Source organism: Antedon mediterranea, chromosome 1 (genome assembly GCF_964355755.1).
Source record: "Antedon mediterranea chromosome 1, ecAntMedi1.1, whole genome shotgun sequence".
Taxonomy (NCBI): Eukaryota; Metazoa; Echinodermata; class Crinoidea; order Comatulida; family Antedonidae; genus Antedon; species Antedon mediterranea.
This window is the reverse complement of record NC_092670.1, coordinates 26,478,081-26,500,454: the sequence shown is the minus strand read 5'-3', so window position 1 is coordinate 26,500,454 and position 22,374 is coordinate 26,478,081. Positions and strand designations below refer to the sequence as shown.

At 33.3% G+C, this 22,374-nt stretch overlaps 2 protein-coding genes across 4 annotated transcripts in view; one reads left to right on the top strand and one right to left on the bottom strand.

Moving 5' to 3' along the window:
* Positions 1–22,374, top strand: part of LOC140063598 (RNA-binding motif, single-stranded-interacting protein 3-like) — a 199,200-nt gene that overhangs the window by 64,127 nt on the left and 112,699 nt on the right. The window contains exon 1 of one of the 3 annotated variants that reach the window (XM_072110004.1): positions 4,876–6,639. The exons of the other annotated variants lie outside the window; for them this stretch is intronic. Coding sequence (XP_071966105.1) covers positions 6,553–6,639 — 87 coding nt within the window. The 5' untranslated portion in view covers positions 4,876–6,552. Of the gene's footprint in view, positions 1–4,875; positions 6,640–22,374 lie in introns of those variants that run through there. 3 annotated transcript variants of the gene reach the window in all.
* Positions 13,893–20,084, bottom strand: LOC140063592 (uncharacterized). The gene is made up of 3 exons (XM_072109987.1): positions 14,838–20,084; positions 14,581–14,642; positions 13,893–14,491 (listed from the first exon to the last, which is right to left on the bottom strand). Exon 1 carries the CDS (start codon positions 19,004–19,006, stop codon positions 18,515–18,517), a length of 492 nt encoding a protein of 163 aa, XP_071966088.1. The 5' UTR covers positions 19,007–20,084; the 3' UTR covers positions 13,893–14,491; positions 14,581–14,642; positions 14,838–18,514.

Below are 22,374 nucleotides of genomic sequence, written 5' to 3'. Positions count from 1 at the left end.
ACACGAAAATTACACAGTCAATATCATCGTACTCGAGAATCTATATGTTTAATGACAGGGGACACGATAATTACGCGAAAATTACACAGTCAATATCAGCGTTCTCGAGGATATATACGATTTACGATCCTCGCAGCGGTAGTCATGTGATGCAGTTTCAACCAATCACGTTAGCGTATTTACATAGGCTATGTAATATACAATTATAGAGCCCAGCCCAAAGCTATGTTCTGCAGTCATAAACAATATAAATAAATAAATAAATAAATAGAAGTATGTTTCTGCAATCTAATTGTGGATTGATTCAATTTTAATTAACATAGAGAAGTTTTATTGGTAATGTATATAGATTTTAAATGCAAAGAAATAGTTTTATTTAATTTATTTAACACAGCAACACATACCTCATCCAGCCACAGCAAAGTTGTATATTACCATTGAATACACATAGGCCTAATAATATAAAGAATAACAAAATTGTGATTATTTTGGAATAACTTATATATTTCCCATGAGAAATCAATGTACATCAAATTTCCAAGGCTATTGTGATGATTTGAAATTGTAATTATATTCCTTAAGTAGTTAGAATTTCTAGGTAATATAATATTACAAAGATTACAAAAAAAATATTCAAAAAATGGAGTACTTTTGCAAAATCTGTTAATACCAAACAGTAGCAGTTTTTCAATTATTTTTCCCTTTACGACCGACTCTATGCATTACACCAAAAGTGGATGCATCAGAGAAGATAAGAAAATATCTATCAATGCGTGATGCATTTCAGTATTTTTACATAATAGTAATACTGTACTAGAATTTAATTCGTCCCTTTGACGAACTATAGGTGACCATTGTGATAAAAAATAATTTTAATGACATTTTATTTTTAAAAATATGTTAAAATATGACCTGATGCATATACGCTTATAGTGCTGCTGAGTAGAATATAAAGTATATACTGTATATCTATATACAGTGTAGCATAGGTGAAATTACGGAACTCACATTATGTTTTTATAAAAATAAACATAAACATGAAGATGACAATTTCGGGAGATAATGAATTTAGTAAAAAGATATAAGATTTAAAAGAAAATTTGGCACATAGAAGCACAGGTCGCGCTCTTTGAAATTTGTGTAACTTTTATGAAAGCGATGAAAAAACTACTTTTTAACTTCAACTGGCCATATGATAACGTCACAACATCTGATAGTTTTCATAATACATTATAAACATCAAGGTCACCGTTAATTTTGAAGAGCTTTAAAATGTTCAAATATAACTAGACATGAAACTCGTCACTTTGACGAGTTTGGTTATCCGCCGCGCAAGTGGTGCAACATGAACGTGTAATGACGTACCTTTTAACATTAAGGGGATAGGTTGAGGACAAAAGGAAGTGTTCAAGTTGGCATTATGACCTGAACTGAAGAATATGATATGTTGTTATTGCTGAATTCTATTATTTTGATTCATAATAGTATACACAGTATAATCTGTATCCATATCACATACAGTGTAGAATTTATTCCAATTTTTAACATGTTATTGTTGACGGTTTTAAAATGAAACGCGAAGGTAGCAATTTCGGAAGGAAATTATCTCAGCAACAACATATTAACGTGTAAAAGAAAATTTGAATACGTGAAATATTGATGCGCGCTCTCTTTTAAATGTAATGAATTATGACGCAAAAGATGAAAATACAACTTTTTTCATTTAACTGGCCATATGATGACGTCACAACATCCGATTGGCAAAATTTTCACATGATTTCGTATCTACAATCCAATAGCTTCCAGAAAACGTTTTAATCGTGATTACATTTTATTCTTACGAGCTATAACAGATTAAAAGATGAAATTAATGCCACACGTAATTTTTAGGCATGATGACGTCATAAAAATTAAAATATTTTTAACTCATGCGAAAGATAGTTGATTGACCTAGACAATATCAAAATCGGGGTGAAAATAGAAAACGGATAAGTGGAGATGCGCTCTATTAAATGTGATGAGCTATGACAAAAGATACAAAAATCCTAAATTTTATATTCGTGTGGCCATACGATGACGTCACAATGTCCGGTTAGCCATATTAATACATGATCCTATATCTACAAAGTTGACCGTGCAGTTTAGAAATTACGACTGTTTAAAAAAGGCATAATTTTGACGAATTTTTGAACTTTTTCATCAAATACACGCGCAAATTGTCCAATTTGACGTGCTCGTATGACGTAAATTTAGGTCAAATTGTTTAAAAGTTGGTAAAATTACTAGAAAAGGCTGGAAAAACATAAAATCACGCGAAAAAAATATGTTTTTAATGCTACGTGCGCACCGCACACGTAAAAATTTGCGCACGCGTGAGAATTTTTTACATGCTTAAAACGACATGAAACGCGTAGAAAGAAATTAATTTTGCGCATTTTGAAATTTTAAATGCGCGTGCATGCGTAACTTTGTGTAAAACATGCAATTTTTTTTCTACAGAAAGTTAGCGCATGATATAAATTAAACTTTTGCAAAGTTTCAATTTGAAATGTCATTTGGTTTTCGACCGATGTTAAATACGAGAAAATCGTTAAATCGCGCTTAAGTCACGTTGCGAAATTGTAAACGTCATGAAAAGCTTCGCTTGACGACGTTACGTAAATGTCAATATGTCAAGATAGTTAACAAAATGTTATGTTTGCAAGTTTTAGAGAAATGCGTTACACAAAAATCATACAGAAAGAAAGTAGACAAATAAAAAGATGATGTTGATTTCGTACAATCATCAGAGGTTATCCTGCAACTTCGTTGCGGATAACCAATAATAAATATTCTAGCCTATTTGCAAAACAGAAATTCAATGGCTTCCAGAATAAGTTTCAAAAATTGGTGGTCATCGTACATTCTGAAGAATTATTTTCATTTTAAAATGCCTTATTTTTTGCCATTTTCAACATTTTTGTGCAATTAATGTGCGCATTTTGTCATTTTTAACATCCTCGTAATTCGGAATGGACTAAAATTTGGTGAATTTACTTACTAAGTATGTTAAGTAAAATGCGATTTGTACAAAAAAATCTTAATTTTTATGTTTTATAGCATAGCATCTGAGCATAACAGTTATGTTACAGTTTATTTTACCCTGTATATGTTATATACAGTGTTGCATAGACATTACGAAAGAAATTGACTTTTTGAATACAACTGACTATATGATGACATCATGACATCTGATATACAAAATTTTTATATGAAGTCATATCTACAACTAGATTTAATTCGTCACTATGACGAATTATAGGTTATATGCATTGATTTAAATAAAGATAATTGATTGATTTAAGATATATTGATTGATTGATTTTCTCAGAATCGTTAGTTATTTATAATAATATATGATAGGATCTTGCTAACGCAAATACAATAGCCGGTATCATAATCCGATCAAAGATCTTTCTGCGTATAATAATGTCATAAACCACATTTGTGTTTTTATTTAGATTTCATTATAAATCATGTGTATAATCTAACACTAAGAAATACAATTGAACAACCAATACGGATAATAAAAAAAATCTTATTTCGTTTGGTTTCCCAAGGTGAGACTCGAACTTGAATGCTATAGACACGAGCAGAGACCACCGAGCCATACACAACTGACTAAAAGTTATGGAAAGATTCCTCCGTGTATTTACTATGCAGTAACCACTTTGGTGCAGATAGATTATTACATACCGCAATGAATTATAATGTTTTACTATGATGACATCTTTAAAAATTTTAAAAAATGATGCACTGTCAAACTATATACTTTTAACTTTAATATATGAACTTCTTAAGGAAGAAAGTTAATGTTAAGATTGTTATTTTGGCCTAAGAAAATGTTATAATTTGTTTGATTGTCGAAATTAATTTTGTTAAATTTAATATGCCATTAATGATGACTTAATCAACTTTTGTTCTTCTAATTTCATAATAAATCATACATATGATACATACACTTCAAGAAAATTAAATAAAAAATAGTTGTTCCCGAGCATTCTAACGATATATATTAATTTTAAAATTTAGCATATTTTCACCATTTTGTTAACTTACACGTGCGTAGCCTGTCACTTTTGACGTGCTCGTATAATGCTGTTTCGCGTTGAAAAGTGAATAAAATATGATGATATTATTAAAGAAAGGTTATACAACAGTAATCGGACAAAAATAGTGTGCATTAACGTTTGACGCGTAGTGCGCATGCAAAAATCTGCGCACTCATGGCAATTTTTTAAACGCTTAAAATTGCCTGAAACGTACTCTAATTTCATCGAAAATAAATTCTGACAATTTTCAACATTTTAAGCGCGCGTACGCATGCGTTATATGCGCTACGCACGTTATTGTATTGCCATATGATGAAATATGACCTGAAATTTATGAGTACCAAATTTTGTTTAAAAGTGATTCATGCTTGTGAAGATATGATTACAAACGTGATTTAGTTAAATCGCGCGTAGACAGCGTAATGTTTGATTGCGCACCCTGAAAACATAACCACATCGATTCCTGGCCATAAGGAATATACTCTGAAAAATTGACTTAGATAGATGAAACTGATATCAAGATAATTCACGGACAAAATAGTGCTAAGGAAAGAATAAATAAATAAATAAATAAATAAATAAATAAAGATTTTGACAGAATCAAGAGGTTATATGCATATCATGCATATAACCTAATTAAACAGCTTCCATAATAAACTTTAATCATGAGGGTCACATTTCATTCCGAGGGGCTATAAGCGATTGAAATACAATATACAAACGAAATTATGTAACCCACATAAAGGAGGCCTAGCTACCCGACCCAGTAGATATTCTACTTGTTGTTGGCTATATAATATAACAGATATCGCCTTTTATATCGGTAAAATATAAGATTTGACATCCACTCGGGAATGATATTATGCCCTTCGAGAATTATATTTCCCTCAGCTAGCGCTTCAGGAAATATAAATTCCCTTGAGCCAAAGATTGTATACGATAGGTAACTAGGTTAGACGTTTGTAATCCATGGACGCCATTTATGCGGACAAATTTAAACTGGAATAAAGTCGTTGTCAAGGCAATATCGTATAATGGTCGGTCAAAGAACGAAGTTGTCTAACCAAGCATGTCAATGTAAACACACAGACTTAATCGTAAAGTTTCCAGATCCCAAAGAAACTTTTATTTTACTTTGTTTACATAATTTCTTCCCTTTTCCATTTATCAATCCTCAAGATGGTTAACCACAGATACTTCGAGGTGGACCGCAAAATTTAAACCATTTACATTTAATGCACAAAAATAACCTGTCCACCCGAATGGCATCCATGGATTTACTAGGGGCGTAGTGTTATAAGAGCTAGGCAACAGTTATCTATCTTGCGGCGCGTAGTGGTGCTATACAATCTTTGCTTGAGCAAAATATCATTCCCTCGGGGATGTCAAATCTTATATTTTACATCTAAGCAGGCAATATTTGTATAATACTGGCACTTGGAGAGGATTTGTTAAAAGTCCGTGACAGTGTCACTTTTATTCTAAAAGGCAGAAACATTTTGTTACAAAAGCATGAAGAGGAAAACTAATCATGTAAAGTACCTTTATCAGTGAGATTGAGAAACGAATTATATATCATTATTAAAATTAGAGTATTTATTCGAATAAACACCCGCTTTAAATAAAAGCCATAAAACATCATTTTAAATAAACGCTCCCCCTCCTCTCGATTTAAATGCCCCGCCACATGCTTTAACAAAAATATGTGTTGTAATTTATGTGGTCCTAATGTATTATATTAGATTACTATTTATTATATTAAATAATGTTTTTGAACACATTTACGGCCGCCATCTTGTTGGTTCACCCTTCAGTTGGAATTACTTTTCAGTCTGGAATACGCCCTCTAGTCTTCGACTTATTACACCTCTCTGGTCCCATTAGACATTATATGTATACCTTCTGATTTGAGACCAAAATTACCCCACTGTGACCAGTGGTTGTTGAAATTTAAGGACCTACTGGTGTTGATCTAGCTACTATAGTAAAAGAAAATGAAGAGAGAAAAAAGATCCTAACAATCACTTAATATGAAAACCATATATTTCTATTGTATGTCATGTATTTTTAGCTGCTTAATAAAACACCCCTTTATAACAAACTATATGGAATAGTCCATTAAAAGAATGTCAGCAAAATTGCCAAAGCCATTTGCTGATTGGCCAATTGTATTAACTGTCAAATACATTAGTAAGAGGAAATCCCTGGGGATCAGTGAACTGCCTGTAAGTTGACTCCGCCCACTTGTGTATACATTCTGTCAAACCTCACATCTCATGATCTTGTCTGATTTCTATGCTTAGTGCCCTCAAACATCCTATTTTTGACAATCTGGAGATTTGTTTAGCCAGGCTCGAAACAGTGTAGTAGTACAAGCTCAGAGGTCTGCTGTGTAATACAGATTGTGTTTTGCTAAACTGTCATTTCTTAGCCTAGCTACAATACTTAACTCTCTCCCCATATGTGGAATATGGCCACAGTGACCGCTTGGAGAAGACCTGATGTGGTTCCCCAACCAGCAGCCCCTGCATTTTTACCAAATAAAAGGGTAAGTTACTAAACTTAACATTTTTTTTACCACAGATTATTACTAATGGTACTGTCAATAGAGAATTGTGACCTTGAAAAAATCATCACTTGCAAAATATTTAAATGATTTAAATGTATCTATACTGTATATACATTAGGTACAGTAGATATTGTAGTATGTACAGTATGCTGATATACTGTAGAATGTCAATAATTTCAAGTGCCATTATCTGGGGCAATTACTTTACTTTTTATAATACCAGCTGTGTAGCTGGTGACCTGTCACATTATGAAGCTGATACTTATGCATGAAGTGTTTCATAGCAGTCGGGCAGCAAAGTGGATAACCTCGCGAATTATTACCAAATCAAAATTTGAATTGCCGCCATCTTGGAATCGCGATAAAGCAAGTAGTGCAGAACTACAAAATGCAGCAAAAGCAATCAAATTTAAATAACATTTCATAAATTAAATTTATATAAATTTAAATAAAATTCAACGAAGATTTGCTTCCGATAAGAAAAGTGCCAGATATATTTCGCTAACGGCGAATGAATTCACAAATTGTCGCCATACTCTAGCACTAGTCTTGGGTATCCAGACAGCTGATAACGATTATACTCGATTGTCCAGATGTCTCTGCTACTGCTGGTGCTCAACACTACACAGTATGTATTACTGTACATATAGTACACTGTACTGATGTTTAGTGTTTTGTGGACAAATAAATATTTAATTTTTATTATTAAAATTTAATCGCTTATTTTCCTTTATCCAAAAGAGGAAGTACATATTATACAGTAATTTATTGAAATTGAACTCCTAAATACAGTATTGTTACAGTCAAGTTGCTGCACCACAGCGATTGTACAAACAGTATAGCATCGATCAAAACCGTTAAACAAGCGTCAACAGTTGTTGCACAAACAGGTATTATTATAGGCCTAGAATGAATGTTGCCAATGTTTTGTTAATTGCATTATCAAGTCTAGGCCTAGCTTTTTACTCGTACAATAATGACCTGCAAAATAAAACGTCAATAAATAGGTACATACCACCGGCACATAGCTACCACACAGGGCAGGGTCTGGGTGGGTGGGAATTAATCAAGTTATCTCCACATAATAATGATCCATTCAATGTTTGATTTGCGGATAAGCTAGCCTATCATATCAAGACGAGTTTGTTCTTGGGAAAAATCCCATCAAATTTTTACCAGACTACTAGGCATATAAAATCATTTCTAGCCTTCAGAAACTTACATTAAAATATTTTAGAGTGAGTAGCCAATGCGGCTGAAACTTAGTCAACCGGATAATCGTATGCACCAGGAATTCTTGATGTAAAACCATGTGACTGGTATGTGTTTCACCAGACGGAGTTTAAAAGCGCAAGTAGTATATGTTAGTATGAAATGCCAAAATATTTATCTTTTTACTAATATGAAATGAATGCAAAGGCAAACATACATGCACTTTTCTTCTTATAAAAGGCAGATGATCCGAACTGTTGCTTGTGATTGGTCAAATTACTTGTGTTGTACACCTTTTTTTACGGTATGTCCTATAGTGGAACCAAGCTTACACTTTTAAATCGGTGTATGATACAAAAATAATGTGTTGTTGGGAGTTTTCACTATTCGGAGAGCTTGGTTTTCTTAGTAAGTTTACTCTATTAGATTAATTGATTGTATTGCTATCAAGCTTATTAATGAATGTTTTATGTCAATTCAAACAGTCATTTAATTTAAAGTAAAAATAGATTTGTAATTGAACACTTCCACTTTATTGTGAATGGTAAAAATTTTTTTCTATTGTGCCATCGTTGCCTTGGAAATGTACAACTGGTGTCATGGTCGTTGATCCCATTGTGGTTTTTTGTTATAATCTTATGATAGTACTATCATTCATCAGTGTGAGCTGCATTTATAGTCCCGGATATTGTATGGTTTCTACAAATCACTGATACAATATTGCTTTTTATAGAGCATTATGCCATTTCCTCTCTATTGTTTAACTACTGTATTGGTATTGTAGATACCGTAATCATCATTGGCCCTGTTTCTTTTTTTATTCATATTTCAAAATACATGTACAGGAATAAATAAAATAAGAAACAGAAAAAACACATATACATGTCCATATAAAAAGCAATATCAAATTACTACTTAAGATTAATCAACGCTAACCATTTACAAAATACTAACAGGCATGTATAATTTGTTGCAAAAATATTAACTTTTAATTTGTTTGCATTGTTATTCCTGTGTGGGCCGGGTCACTACGACCTTAGGGAGTCATTTCCATACCCTGGAATATGTACATTACTATAGTTTAGTTTATGATTTTATTTTTGTTCTGTACAGTAGGCCAGACTATATTTACACAAATGTGTATTACTGATTGTTAAAAATAAATCATTATTTCTGAAGAAAGAACAACAATTAAAACTGTTACGACAAAAAGTCGAGCAGCGTTTTTTGTAAGAAATATTTCTTGTTGGTAGTTTATCTTTAACCCAGATATGTTGTAGAAACAATCTAGCTGTTTAAATACTGTACCTCTACCATACTCTTTTCTGAACCATCTAAGGGCTTGTTCAGACCTACGGAGTAATGCTTTCGTATTGTACGCGGCGTACAAGTCCATAGGTCTGAACCAGGAAAAGATTAGTGGAAGCCACCTCGTACGACACTGATATTTCGTACGCTACGAAAGCTCAAGGTATGAGTTTAGTGGACGGCGCTTACAATACGAAAGTCACGCATCGATGAATATGACCTAGGCTAGCCAATCAAATTACAATATTCGCCACATCACATCGTGACATGTGCTCCTCTTCGTATAGCCAAGCTGGTCCATTTGTTTTGATAGGTGAACGTGCGAAAAAATCATACCTTTTGTTGTTACACTATACACGTATTATTATTATTAATATTACTATATTAATTAATTTAAAATGTCATCGAAGCGTGCGCATTGGCGAGAAACCGAAGTAAAATACCTTATTTCATTGTGGGGAAGCCCTGAGTTCAGAGATCGGTTGGAAGTGAAAAACTGGCGTAAAAGCACCGGCAACAAGATGTCTGTGTTCAACGAGATGGCGGACACGTTAGCAGATGGGCCATCCTCATAACAAGGATTCAATATCCAAACGAAATTGAAGGGGTCATCGTATAAAGCGGCAAAAGACCGAGTAAATAAATCTGGAGCCGGTGCAAGTACAGGATTTGAACATTTTTCTGCCATATCATATATGATATTTTAGGTCATAGACTAAATATAAACCCAAACCCCAAAACGATCGGCTGGTTGGTATGCCTGACAACCAATTGATAATGCCGAGCCCAAGTGTTCGGTCTAGGCCTGTAACTCCTAAACCAACCACTACTACTTTTAATAACAACGAAGGTAGGTCTATGCGTGCGTTAGAGTTTGGTTAATCGCCAGCGAGTGACATCATATCCGTTTGTAACGCAACTTCGTTGTAATGAATCTGAACACTTTGCTCTTACGACGCTCATTAAAATATGACCTTGGCTGTGATACGAAAGCATAACTCCGTAGGTCTGAACATACCCTAAGTACATAGTGGCATTTTCAGTGTACATAGTGATTTTAAACTTGGTGGATTCTGCATTAATACCTTTTATACACTTATTTGATCTGATATTTTGTGCCAAAACCTCAATACAAAGATGAATATATATGGTGAAAGAGAATCGGCCTGACGACATCCTCTTTTAACATTAAAAAAAAAGGTGTTGGATAACCATTTACCAGAACTCTTGATTTGCACTTACCGTATTGTAGAAAATGTTAATCACCTTAAAATATCATCCCCAAAATTATATTTAACTAGAGTTTTTTTTACGAAAGTATGGGAAACCGTAAAACTGTATCAGAACGCTTGTTTAAAATCAATCAACACCAGGCCGTACGGAATATCATACATTTTTCTAGTCCCCTTTATGAAACCTCGTTGGTCGTCATGATCTAAAACAATTTGTTATTTTTTCGGCTATGCATGATGAGGTAACACAACATTTAAAAGTGTCTTAACACAACATTTAATAGTGTTGGCCCTATTTCTGCTGCCAAAAAAATACTGTAAATATTAATATACGGTATTATTTTCAGAATTTCATATAGAAATGGTCCTCATAAAAATATACCTTACCATATTTTCCCCACAAAATAAATGGTGTTTATAAATTTATTTTGTAATAGTTTGTAATCTACAGTAATTCCACAGTATTTGGTCCGTGAGTTGAGAAATATAATTTACTGTCAAATCGTTCCCAAGTCAACTCGGCCCCAAGAAAAGTAAAGTGCAAACAAAGCGAATTGATCAAATACTAATATTTTTCCAAATTTTTTGCCTAAGAATAACTGAAGACTTAATGAATAATTATATTTAGACAATAATATGTTTAGCAACAAAAATAAGAATGATTTCACTAACTTTCCTAAGTTATTACATTTAAATAAATTTTAAATTTCCAATTGCGCAAATTGCGCATAACAAACAATTTATTGATAAACATTCATTATAATACAATAATATTAATATTACAATGAACATTTGGATATTAAAGACACTAGCAGTCCTACGTTTTTTTTACCTAATTTAAGGTCACACACTACGTTTTATGTAAAAATAAATACTACATATGGACCTTTGTGATATTTTTTTGTCTTTAAAACTGTTAAAAATTTGAAAAATAAGTTGATTCTAATCATTTTAGAGGCCTGCTATAAATCCCAACATGCATCACGTACGGATTGATATTTTCATATTGTGATGTGATGCACCCACTTCGCGTGAAAGGGTAAACGTATAAAAGAACCATAACTTTTCAGCGAAAATACCAGGTCTTCCTCAATTTGTATTAACGGATTCTGCCAAAAGGAAAGACAATTAATTCATCTACGAGATAACGTCAGGCTAGTCAATAGCTAGCGTACAATGTTCGTACATTACCGCTCTTTACCAGCTAGGCCTACAAAACTAAGCTTAACTAAGCCTAGAAACGTCCACGAGAGAACTTTCAGCTGATCATTTAGAATAAAATGATCACCTATTGTTATTGTATGAAATCTTTATTATTATTAGTTATCTTTCTCTAATATTCTTTTGTGTAACAATACCTCAAAAAGTTAAATGTCAAAAATGTCACAATATCTTTTAAATAATTTAATTTATTCCTAATAACAAAATGTATTAGTTTATCCCCACTCCATCATAATTAACCATAGAATGCACTTAAGACAATGAATGACCTGGTTTAACGTTTTTAAACTATGCATTAATTTTACAAAACGTCAAACTATTATAATAATAATAATAATTTGTTGATAATTATAATTAAGGTAGTGTTGCCAAATTAAACTCTATTTTCTTGTCCTTGTTGATTCTTTACTGCTGTACTAGACTACTGTAACTGCATTTATAGTTATTCTTGCATTACAGTAAGCATTATTTCCTCATTTTACAAGGTAATAACTTATGCTAATTACATGGATTTGAATTATTTAACTAAATATAGTTATTCACAATCACTAATACTGTATAAATACATGACATTTGATTTGTTCAAAATTATTTTCTAAAATAATTCATATGACAAATTCGTTTTTGCTGATATTTCATCTGTGTACAGAAGTTTAGTTAGTGATTGCATTGTTCCTATACAGTGTGGATACATAATATTCCTGATGTACTGATATGAATATTATAATGCTGTATCTTCTGATAAATTTGAATTGTGGACTAGTGATTTCAATCAACATGCCTTTTTGTCTCAAGATTGTGAATTGTGGTCATACTTGAATAAGCACTGTTGTAAAATTCTGTACATAAGTCATATTAGTGGGAGGTATAGCAGGTTGGAAGGAAGCATTGTTGTATGCATTGTATGCATATATATTTGTCATTGATAACAGTACAGTAAAATAGTGTTTTCATTTCCTGAAACATCTATCAAATTGTTATCATCTGACCTATTTCAGCATGTCAACTTGTTGCCATGTGAAAAGGGTGGTAGAACATTTCATTGGTGAAAGATGAAAGATGATTATGTAAATTAGTTACAGTATAACATCCATGCATCTTCCATCTTAGAGGAAGTGATAACAGTTTTAGTTTAACTATTATACATATTCACTTGGCGCTAATGTTGAGAACATATACACATCTATTAGTAAAGGTATTGTGTTGGGCCAAGGTGGGTACATTCAAATTTCCCACCTATTCTCAAGCTTATTTTAAGCCAAATTTTTACAGATACATGAATGTTTTCCCACCCACCTTCAGAATGCCCACTCAACAACATTTTTTTACAGAAGACACAAAATTCTGACTGATTACTGGTTATCCTTTTTTTAGATCTGACAATATTTCACAACCCAATAAAATCGTCTGTAGGCCTACAGGTGTAGCTTCATTAGTTAACATATTGCATTATGCTGTAAAGGTACCTGTATTGAAAAAAAAATTTTTTTAAAGAAAATTTGTTCTCAGTCTATTTTGTAATCATTTCATAAGTTATATTACTTTTTTTTACTATTGTATTATATTTAAATTATTCTTAATAACCTTAATGTCAATATCATATAATGCAGTAAGTTGTAAAGTTAATATTATAGTATCTCATTTAATATTTTATGTGACATACTACAATCAGAAAGTGTATTACTTTAGTAGGCCTATACTGTAAATATATATGTAATTGAGATATTTTAAAAATCCAGACATTTGTTAACAATCAAAGCAAAAGTATGACATTTTGTTGGTTTAATGCATGAGACATGATGTTGTTTAGAAGCTGTTATTTTATTCAATGCTATAATAAATGTATTTCTCTTGGGATGCTTTTTGATTCTGTATGCTAATTAAAAGTGATTATGTATTGTACAAAACAGCAATCCAGATACAGTATAATGACGTGCAGTGTGTAATAACAGCACATGAGAAAGCTAGTCTAAATGTTTTAATGCAGCTATTTTTAATTTGAGCATTTGTGTAAATTAGTTGATTACCAAGATATAATTTAGCCATGGCAAATTGTACTTTACTTTTATTTATTATTAAAAACTCTGTTGAAAATCTTATTTGGGAACCAGTATAAAGAGTATATGCTATTGTCGATTTTAAGATCAGTTTATTTTTGTAGTTTTTTGTGGAGACCCATTTCTGCTGGCAAGAAAAAACAGTTCTTGAAAAGAACGGTATTCAAAACCGTATTCTCAATAGAAACATGCCCTAAATGAGTATGAAAAGGAGGCACTAATAATATTTATTGAGCCCTGGGGATTTTTTTAAGTGATATGAGAAAGTTCAATTACATTGGGTCTGTTTCTGCTGCATAACGCAAATTATACGTTTATTTTAACTGGTTATTTTTATTCAGCAGAAACAGGCTGGAAAGAGATTTTGCAAAAATTCAGCCAGCTCCATCACATTCAGGTGATAAATAATAACCTATAAAACATACTGAAATAGACAAAAGATGCACTAGACCAGACCTCAAATCATTCAGTTTATTACAGCATCTGTATATACTTGACTAGTAATACCATATTTAGTGACTTAACTATATACAGTAGTTGTGTCTAGGGCTAAAATGTATATTATTTGAAGGTTTGCATGGCAAAATCAAATGTTGATATAAAGTTTGCGATACACCATGTAGCAAAGTAAAAATGTTAATTTAAATATAGTCTGTCGTGTGTGGTACACTTGTACTGTAATTATTTCACTAGTATCGGAGGAGCAAGCAGGTCTTGAAGCAAGATATCAGGATCAACTTAACTTAACTAGCAACCTATAGAATACTGTACTGGATACACTTATTGATGTCTTTCTATCATCTGAAAAATAAAGGAAAATGAATTAGTCCAGTAAATGAGGTCAATTTTACACACAACAACAAGCACCAATAAATCACAGTATTTCTTACCTGTTGATTTACCATAAAATTTGCATGTGTGTTTTCCAGTGTATTAGTAACATAACGTAGACCTAGATGTAGGTAGGTAAAGAATACAAGAATTATTACCATAACTAACTAGGCTATATATTTACTGCTGTAGTATTGAAATAAATTATAAAATTAACTACTGTACATGCCTATTAATTATTAAAATACGGTGCCATAAACATAATTTTGAATGTTGATAAACTTTTAACTAAAACCAACAATATACATATATGTACCATCTCAGCGGGCTGCAGTAGCATCGCCGCCTCTCTGGCATCTGGCTAGGGCTACTTGCTCCTGAATACCGTCGCTCCTTCCTCTTGTAGGCCTAACCTGGCTACTCAGCAGGCAACCGTTGTCGGGGTTATTTTCAAACACTCTCCAATTCACAGCAACAACAACACATAATCTTCTGATTACTAATGCTATCTATTATATTATACAGTTGTAAGAAAAAAATATTTATAGCGATCGGAAAATTAAATGGCGTCTACAAAAAAATGAACAAAACGTATCTAGCACATGCACAATATCGGTTTGAGTACATAGCTTATATAGACTTGTGGCTAAATGTTTTGGTAAAAATTAGCATAAAAAACTAATTTAAAAATTGATTTAACAAAAAGTTGTACAAAATATTCCATAATTTCAACGATTTACGATGCATTAATCATTTAAAAATAAAACTGCCAATAAGTAAAATCTAAATAGTTTTGACTCAGTGGACTTACGACATCACAAGTAGATTTTTTTTCATTTCTTAGGGCTGTTTTCTATACTTTATCTACTACAGTCACAAGTAGTAACAGTATATACTACGTTTTGAAAACATAAAATAACACTTTTTGGAACAATAAACTACTCTTAGCATTTACTGTATACAAAATATATTGACATTGTACTGTATTTAGAAAATCTGTTCTTTATTTTTATTTTATTTCATCAAAACCAACAGCAACAAAAGTTGCCACTTAAAGGTATGAAACAGAAAACAGATACAATAAATACTCTATTTATGAAGCAACTTAAATAAAAATATGTTAAGTAGTAAAAATTAGCCTATTGAGCACAATTATTTTTTTTTTAAAGTTCTTCTGGGAACTGAGAAGCCACACACTTACTTAAAAGGCAAATTCTGTTACACTTTATGGACATAAAATCTAAGTTATTGTACCTTATAAATTGAAAAAAACATTTGAATGGACATGAAATTGTCCAAAAAAGCATAACATGCTTACTTTTACCATAGAGAATAAATTATTCCCTCCATGCTTTTGCAGTCTACCTCAATTGTCCGGAGCATACCATACCTACAACTAACTGCAATACACAATCAATTCCAACCTTTTAATTATCTACACGATGTTGCACATATGGGAAAACATATCACCCACAAATGTGAAAACATGCACAAATGTGAAAACATATCACCCACAAATGGGAAAACATTTCACCCACAAATGGGAAAACATGCACAAATTTGAAAACATATCACCCACAAATGTGAAAACATATCACCCACAAATGGGAAAACATGCACAAATGTGAAAACATATCACCCACAAATGGGAAAACATATCACCCACAAATGTGAAAACATATCACCCAAAAATGGGAAAACATATCACCCACAAATGGGAAAACATGCACAAATTTGAAAACATCCAAAAATGTGAAAACACTTCACCAACAAATTTGAAAACCATCAAACGTAAATATGAAAACATCCACAAATGTGAAAATGCATCACCTAAAATGTGAAAACATATCACCCACAAATGGGTAAACACATCAACCAAACCATTTTTAGGTGATGAAAATGATTATCACCCAAAAATGTGCTAACGCCCACAAATGTAAAAACAAAAAAGAATTTTTTGCCCACAAATGTTACTTGCTGGCTTAATATTATGTACGTTGACATTTGTTATTTACAAATTACACACAGTAGTATCTTGCACGCATGCAGCAAATACCAAATGTCGACTTCAAACTACGTAGATAAGTGTAAGCCACACTGTAATACAATTAGTTGCAATGATGCAGTATATGACCTTGTAGTATCATACAGTACACGTGCGCAGCAAACACTATCCAATTCATTCTTTTAATTTCATTATTATTTATTCGGTCTATTTCAGTATATACATTGAAAAAAAAAATTGAAATTGGGGAGACCAAGGTCAATTTAAGTGAACTCAATCACTGTAGCTGAGCCGACCCAACCCCAAAGTCAGTTTACACATAAAAGACACAAAATACAGTTAAAGCGAATCAAAATGAATGTGAACTTTTCTAATGAAGGCTGATGGACTTTCTGGGACTGCAGCATCTGTCAATGATCTGGGAAGCTGGTCCCATACTCGGGGTAATCTGATGGCTATCGAATGAAAAAAAGCTTGTGTCCTTGCCCGGAACCACCGGCAGGTGGCCCTGTACACGACTAGAGCTTTAACAGAACACTTCCAATTATCTTCAAAGTGAAAAAACAGCCCCAGAAATGTATGTTGTAGCAAACATTTTGATATTGTATCACATGGACCGCCTTAGAATGGTTTCAAGTGGGTTGGAAACGATGAAAAACATACGAAACAGTATATATCTGAGCCAAAAAGTGAATTTTATGGTTTTATTTAAACTACCTGTGACGTCACAAGAATGTCATCTTTGGCTTGTCTTCGGAAGCAGAATCTTCAAAAGCATTGGGATGCTCGGAAATGTCACCCAAACAAAGTTCAAAGTTTAAAATGATCATGAAGATGATGGATAGGACTTACGAGTTCTGATTGGTCGGTTAAAATGCTTACGCATAATATATGTTTTATTCATTCTTATACAAAGTAAGACTCGATTGGATCGACGAGCTTGATGGGTCAGTGGGCTTGTATTGAGACTATGGCCTAGGTAGGACAGTTTTTAAAAACATTTTTTTTAGTTTGCGAGAGATTATTAAAGGATTAGGTTTAATATTTTGAGCGAGTTTTATTATTTATTTTTTTATCAAGACAAGTTCATAGTTGATAAAACTAAGCCGTCAGACAGAAAGATGCACCATTAATTAGACTAAACAACGATGCCACATACATGATCAATGTGAGTACAGACACTATCCCAACATTCACTTCCAACATCAGTAGGTGAGAGGATGCATTCCCTGTATGGGTAATAGAAGCTGTTTATGAGCTAGCACTAGACTAGAGGCGCGCGCAGTGGAGGATGTTCCTGCTATAGAACTATACTAACTAGGACCTAGGCTTACGTTACATCATGTTAAATAATCTTTGGATCAACATTACTTTATTAATATTATTGGCCGTATTTCTTCCATTGTATAATTACTGTACTAACCTAAACAAATATTGATATACAGTCATCTAATAATTTAATACTAATTGCCACAGTCTCTCTCAAGAAAAATGTTTTGAATTTAACCTTGGTTTGTTGTAATGCTTCGAAACGTAAGCAGGCATTATATCGTGGACTCACACAGATCGGGCTTACGACCGTGACGATAAAATTACCACAATTTTACTAGGTCCAGAGGTGGTCTAATGGAAGCCGGCATTAAGGGGTTTTTACCCTTTCACATATAGGCCGGCGTTCACGAATTACCTCAATATTACCATCTTACAGCTTTGTGTGAAAAGGGCTTTTGTCATATATCCATTTTCTACTAGAAGAGGAACAGCGAAATACTGTGTTTGATACTTTGTGATGACGGCTACAATCTATCTATTCCCAGTACTGTAATATTTCCAGCAAACAAATAACTGAAACCCTTTAACAACAGTAAATTTATTTAAAATTAAACAATCTGATATGTCCATGCACTGTAGATGCTTGTATGAAGTACCAGGTTTATCTGATATGTCCATGCACTGTAGATGCTTGTATGAAGTACCAGGTTTTTCAGCTATCTGTCCATGCACTGTAGATGCTTGTATGAAGTACCAGGTTTATCTGATATGTCCATGCACTGTAGATGCTTGTATGAAGTACCAGGTTTATCTGATATGTCCATGCACTGTAGATGCTTGTATGAAGTACCAGGTTTATCTGATATGTCCATGCACTGTAGATGCTTGTATGAAGTACCAGGTTTATCTGATATCTCCGTGCACTGTAGATGCTTGTATGAAGTACCAGGTTTATCTGATATGTCCATGCACTGTAGATGCTTGTATGAAGTACCAGGTTTATCTGATATCTCCATGCACTGTAGATGCTTGTATGAAGTACCAGGTTTATCTGATATGTCCATGCACTGTAGATGCTTGTATGAAGTACCAGGTTTATCTGATATCTCCATGCACTGTAGATGCTTGTATGAAGTACCAGGTTTATCTGATATGTCCATGCACTGTAGATGCTTGTATGAAGTACCAGGTTTATCTGATATGTCCATGCACTGTAGATGCTTGTATGAAGTACCAGGTTTTTCAGCTATCTGTCTGAGTATCAATGCAATGCAATGTGCATGAATTTTATTAGATTTTATTGAAAAAAACACAAAATCTACAGATTGAAAATGAATGAATAGAGAGCTGTGAAATGTATACACATAATAATATTCAAACTATTTGATACTATTTTACCTTATGATCTTGTGAACCTGATGTGGTTGATGATGAAGTGTGTGAAGAAATCCAGTTTCCCACCTGTACTGTAATAAAAACTATTCTTGACTGGCAATTAAGGAAACCTCAGATATATTAACAATAACACATACAAGTGGGTCCATAATAACATACTGAATCTTGATTATTGTATTTAACTATGTGGAGTAGTTTTGCATCAGGGAGTTCAATTGGTCAGATGTTGATGCTACTCCTGACGTAATTTTGTACTATACTTCTATATACATTGAGAAACATTTCAGGTGGGACTCGAAAGATCACTAGCATGTACACCTCTAGACCACTGAGCTTGCGCTGATTCAAATTCGAAACGAAATAGTTAATCGTTAGGCCTAGCTATAGGGCTCTCTGGCCTCTTTGGTCCTAGCTAGGCCTCTACACAGGCCTGTCGGTGGTGCTCAAAATGGAATCAAACACATAATAATCAAGAACTTCAATCAATGCAAATAATATGTATGTTTCAAATTAATTTAAATAATTGAAAATAATACCCACACATTTTTTTACATAATTTATATATTTTTGTTTGCATTTTAACATTTTGTTGAAATATTTTATGTTATATTTAATTCAGAAATTACTGTCAATAAAATTACCAAAATATTAAAAAAAAAACATTAATTCAATCCAGAACAATAGTTACAAAGTTACGGATCATTTAAAGACGGCAATTTTTTAAACATCATGTGGTATCTATGGGTTTGGCAAAAATCAGAATAATGCAATCATCATTTTTTTGCCCACTTCAAATGAGCCATAACTTTAGAATGAATAATTGGATTTCAATGATTTAAATTGCAAAATGATGAGTCTTTGAGTTTTTACATTGGGATACGTACTGTAATAAAGGTGGTCACTTACGAGAGGTGATGAGTCTTTGAGTTTTTACATTGGGATACGTACTGTAATAAAGGTGGTCACTTACGAGAGGTGATGAGTCTTTGAGTTTTTACATTGGGATACGTACTGTAATAAAGGTGGTCACTTATGAGAGGTGATGAGTCTTTGAGTTTTTACATTGGGATACGTACTGTAATAAAGGTGGTCACTTACGAGAGGTGATGAGTCTTTGAGTTTTTACATTGGGATACGTACTGTAATAAAGGTGGTCACTTACGAGAGGTGATGAGTCTATGAGTTTTTACATTGGGATACGTACTGTAATAAAGATGGTCACTTATGAGAGGTGATGAGTCTATGAGTTTTTACATTGGGATACGTACTGTAATAAAGGTGGTCACTTATGAGAGGTGATGAGTCTTTTGAGTTTTTACATTGGGATACGTACTGTAATAAAGGTGGTCACTTATGAGAGGTGATGAGTCTTTGAGTTTTTACATTGGGATACGTACTGTAATAAAGGTGGTCACTTACGAGAGGTGATGAGTCTTTGAGTTTTTACATTGGGATACGTACTGTAATAAAGGTGGTCACTTATGAGAGGTGATGAGTCTTTGAGTTTTTACATTGGGATACGTACTGTAATAAAGGTGGTCACTTACGAGAGGTGATGAGTCTTTGAGTTTTTACATTGGGATACGTACTGTAATAAAGGTGGTCACTTATGAGAGGTGATGAGTCTTTGAGTTTTTACATTGGGATACGTACTGTAATAAAGGTGGTCACTTACGAGAGGTGATGAGTCTATGAGTTTTTACATTGGGATACGTACTGTAATAAAGGTGGTCACTTACGAGAGGTGATGAGTCTTTGAGTTTTTACATTGGGATACGTACTGTAATAAAGGTGGTCACTTACGAGAGGTGATGAGTCTTTGAGTTTTTACATTGGGATACGTACTGTAATAAAGGTGGTCACTTATGAGAGGTGATGAGTCTTTGAGTTTTTACATTGGGATACGTACTGTAATAAAGATGGTCACTTATGAGAGGTGATGAGTCTATGAGTTTTTACATTGGGATACGTACTGTAATAAAGGTGGTCACTTATGAGAGGTGATGAGTCTTTGAGTTTTTACATTGGGATACGTACTGTAATAAAGGTGGTCACTTACGAGAGGTGATGAGTCTATGAGTTTTTACATTGGGATACGTACTGTAATAAAGGTGGTCACTTATGAGAGGTGATGAGTCTTTGAGTTTTTACATTGGGATACGTACTGTAATAAAGGTGGTCACTTACGAGAGGTGATGAGTCTATGAGTTTTTACATTGGGATACGTACTGTAATAAAGATGGTCACTTACGAGAGGTGATGAGTCTATGAGTTTTTACATTGGGATACGTACTGTAATAAAGATGGTCACTTACGAGAGGTGATGAGTCTTTGAGTTTTTACATTGGGATACGTACTGTAATAAAGGTGGTCACTTACGAGAGGTGATGAGTCTTTGAGTTTTTACATTGGGATACGTACTGTAATAAAGGTGGTCACTTACGAGAGGTGATGAGTCTTTGAGTTTTTACATTGGGATACGTACTGTAATAAAGGTGGTCACTTATGAGAGGTGATGAGTCTTTGAGTTTTTACATTGGGATACGTACTGTAATAAAGGTGGTCACTTATGAGAGGTGATGAGTCTTTGAGTTTTTACATTGGGATACGTACTGTAATAAAGGTGGTCACTTATGAGAGGTGATGAGTCTATGAGTTTTTACATTGGGATACGTACTGTAATAAAGGTGGTCACTTATGAGAGGTGATGAGTCTTTGAGTTTTTACATTGGGATACGTACTGTAATAAAGGTGGTCACTTATGAGAGGTGATGAGTCTTTGAGTTTTTACATTGGGATACGTACTGTAATAAAGGTGGTCACTTATGAGAGGTGATGAGTCTTTGAGTTTTTACATTGGGATACGTACTGTAATAAAGGTGGTCACTTATGAGAGGTGATGAGTCTTTGAGTTTTTACATTGGGATACGTACTGTAATAAAGGTGGTCACTTATGAGAGGTGATGAGTCTATGAGTTTTTACATTGGGATACGTACTGTAATAAAGGTGGTCACTTACGAGAGGTGATCTTTACGAGATGGGATCGATTATTCTGATCCTTACGGCAGGTGGTGGTCATTGAAAATGAGGTGGTATGAGAGGTAGTGGTCGTAAGAAGAGGTGGTTGCTTACCAGAGGTGGTCGATTATTTTTATACAAGGCATTTTAAGAACTGTTTAT

Coding starts and splice junctions, on each gene's coding strand:
- LOC140063592 (XM_072109987.1), bottom strand. CDS start 19,006: ATGGACATATCAGATAAACCTGGTACTTCATACAAGCATCTACAGTGC.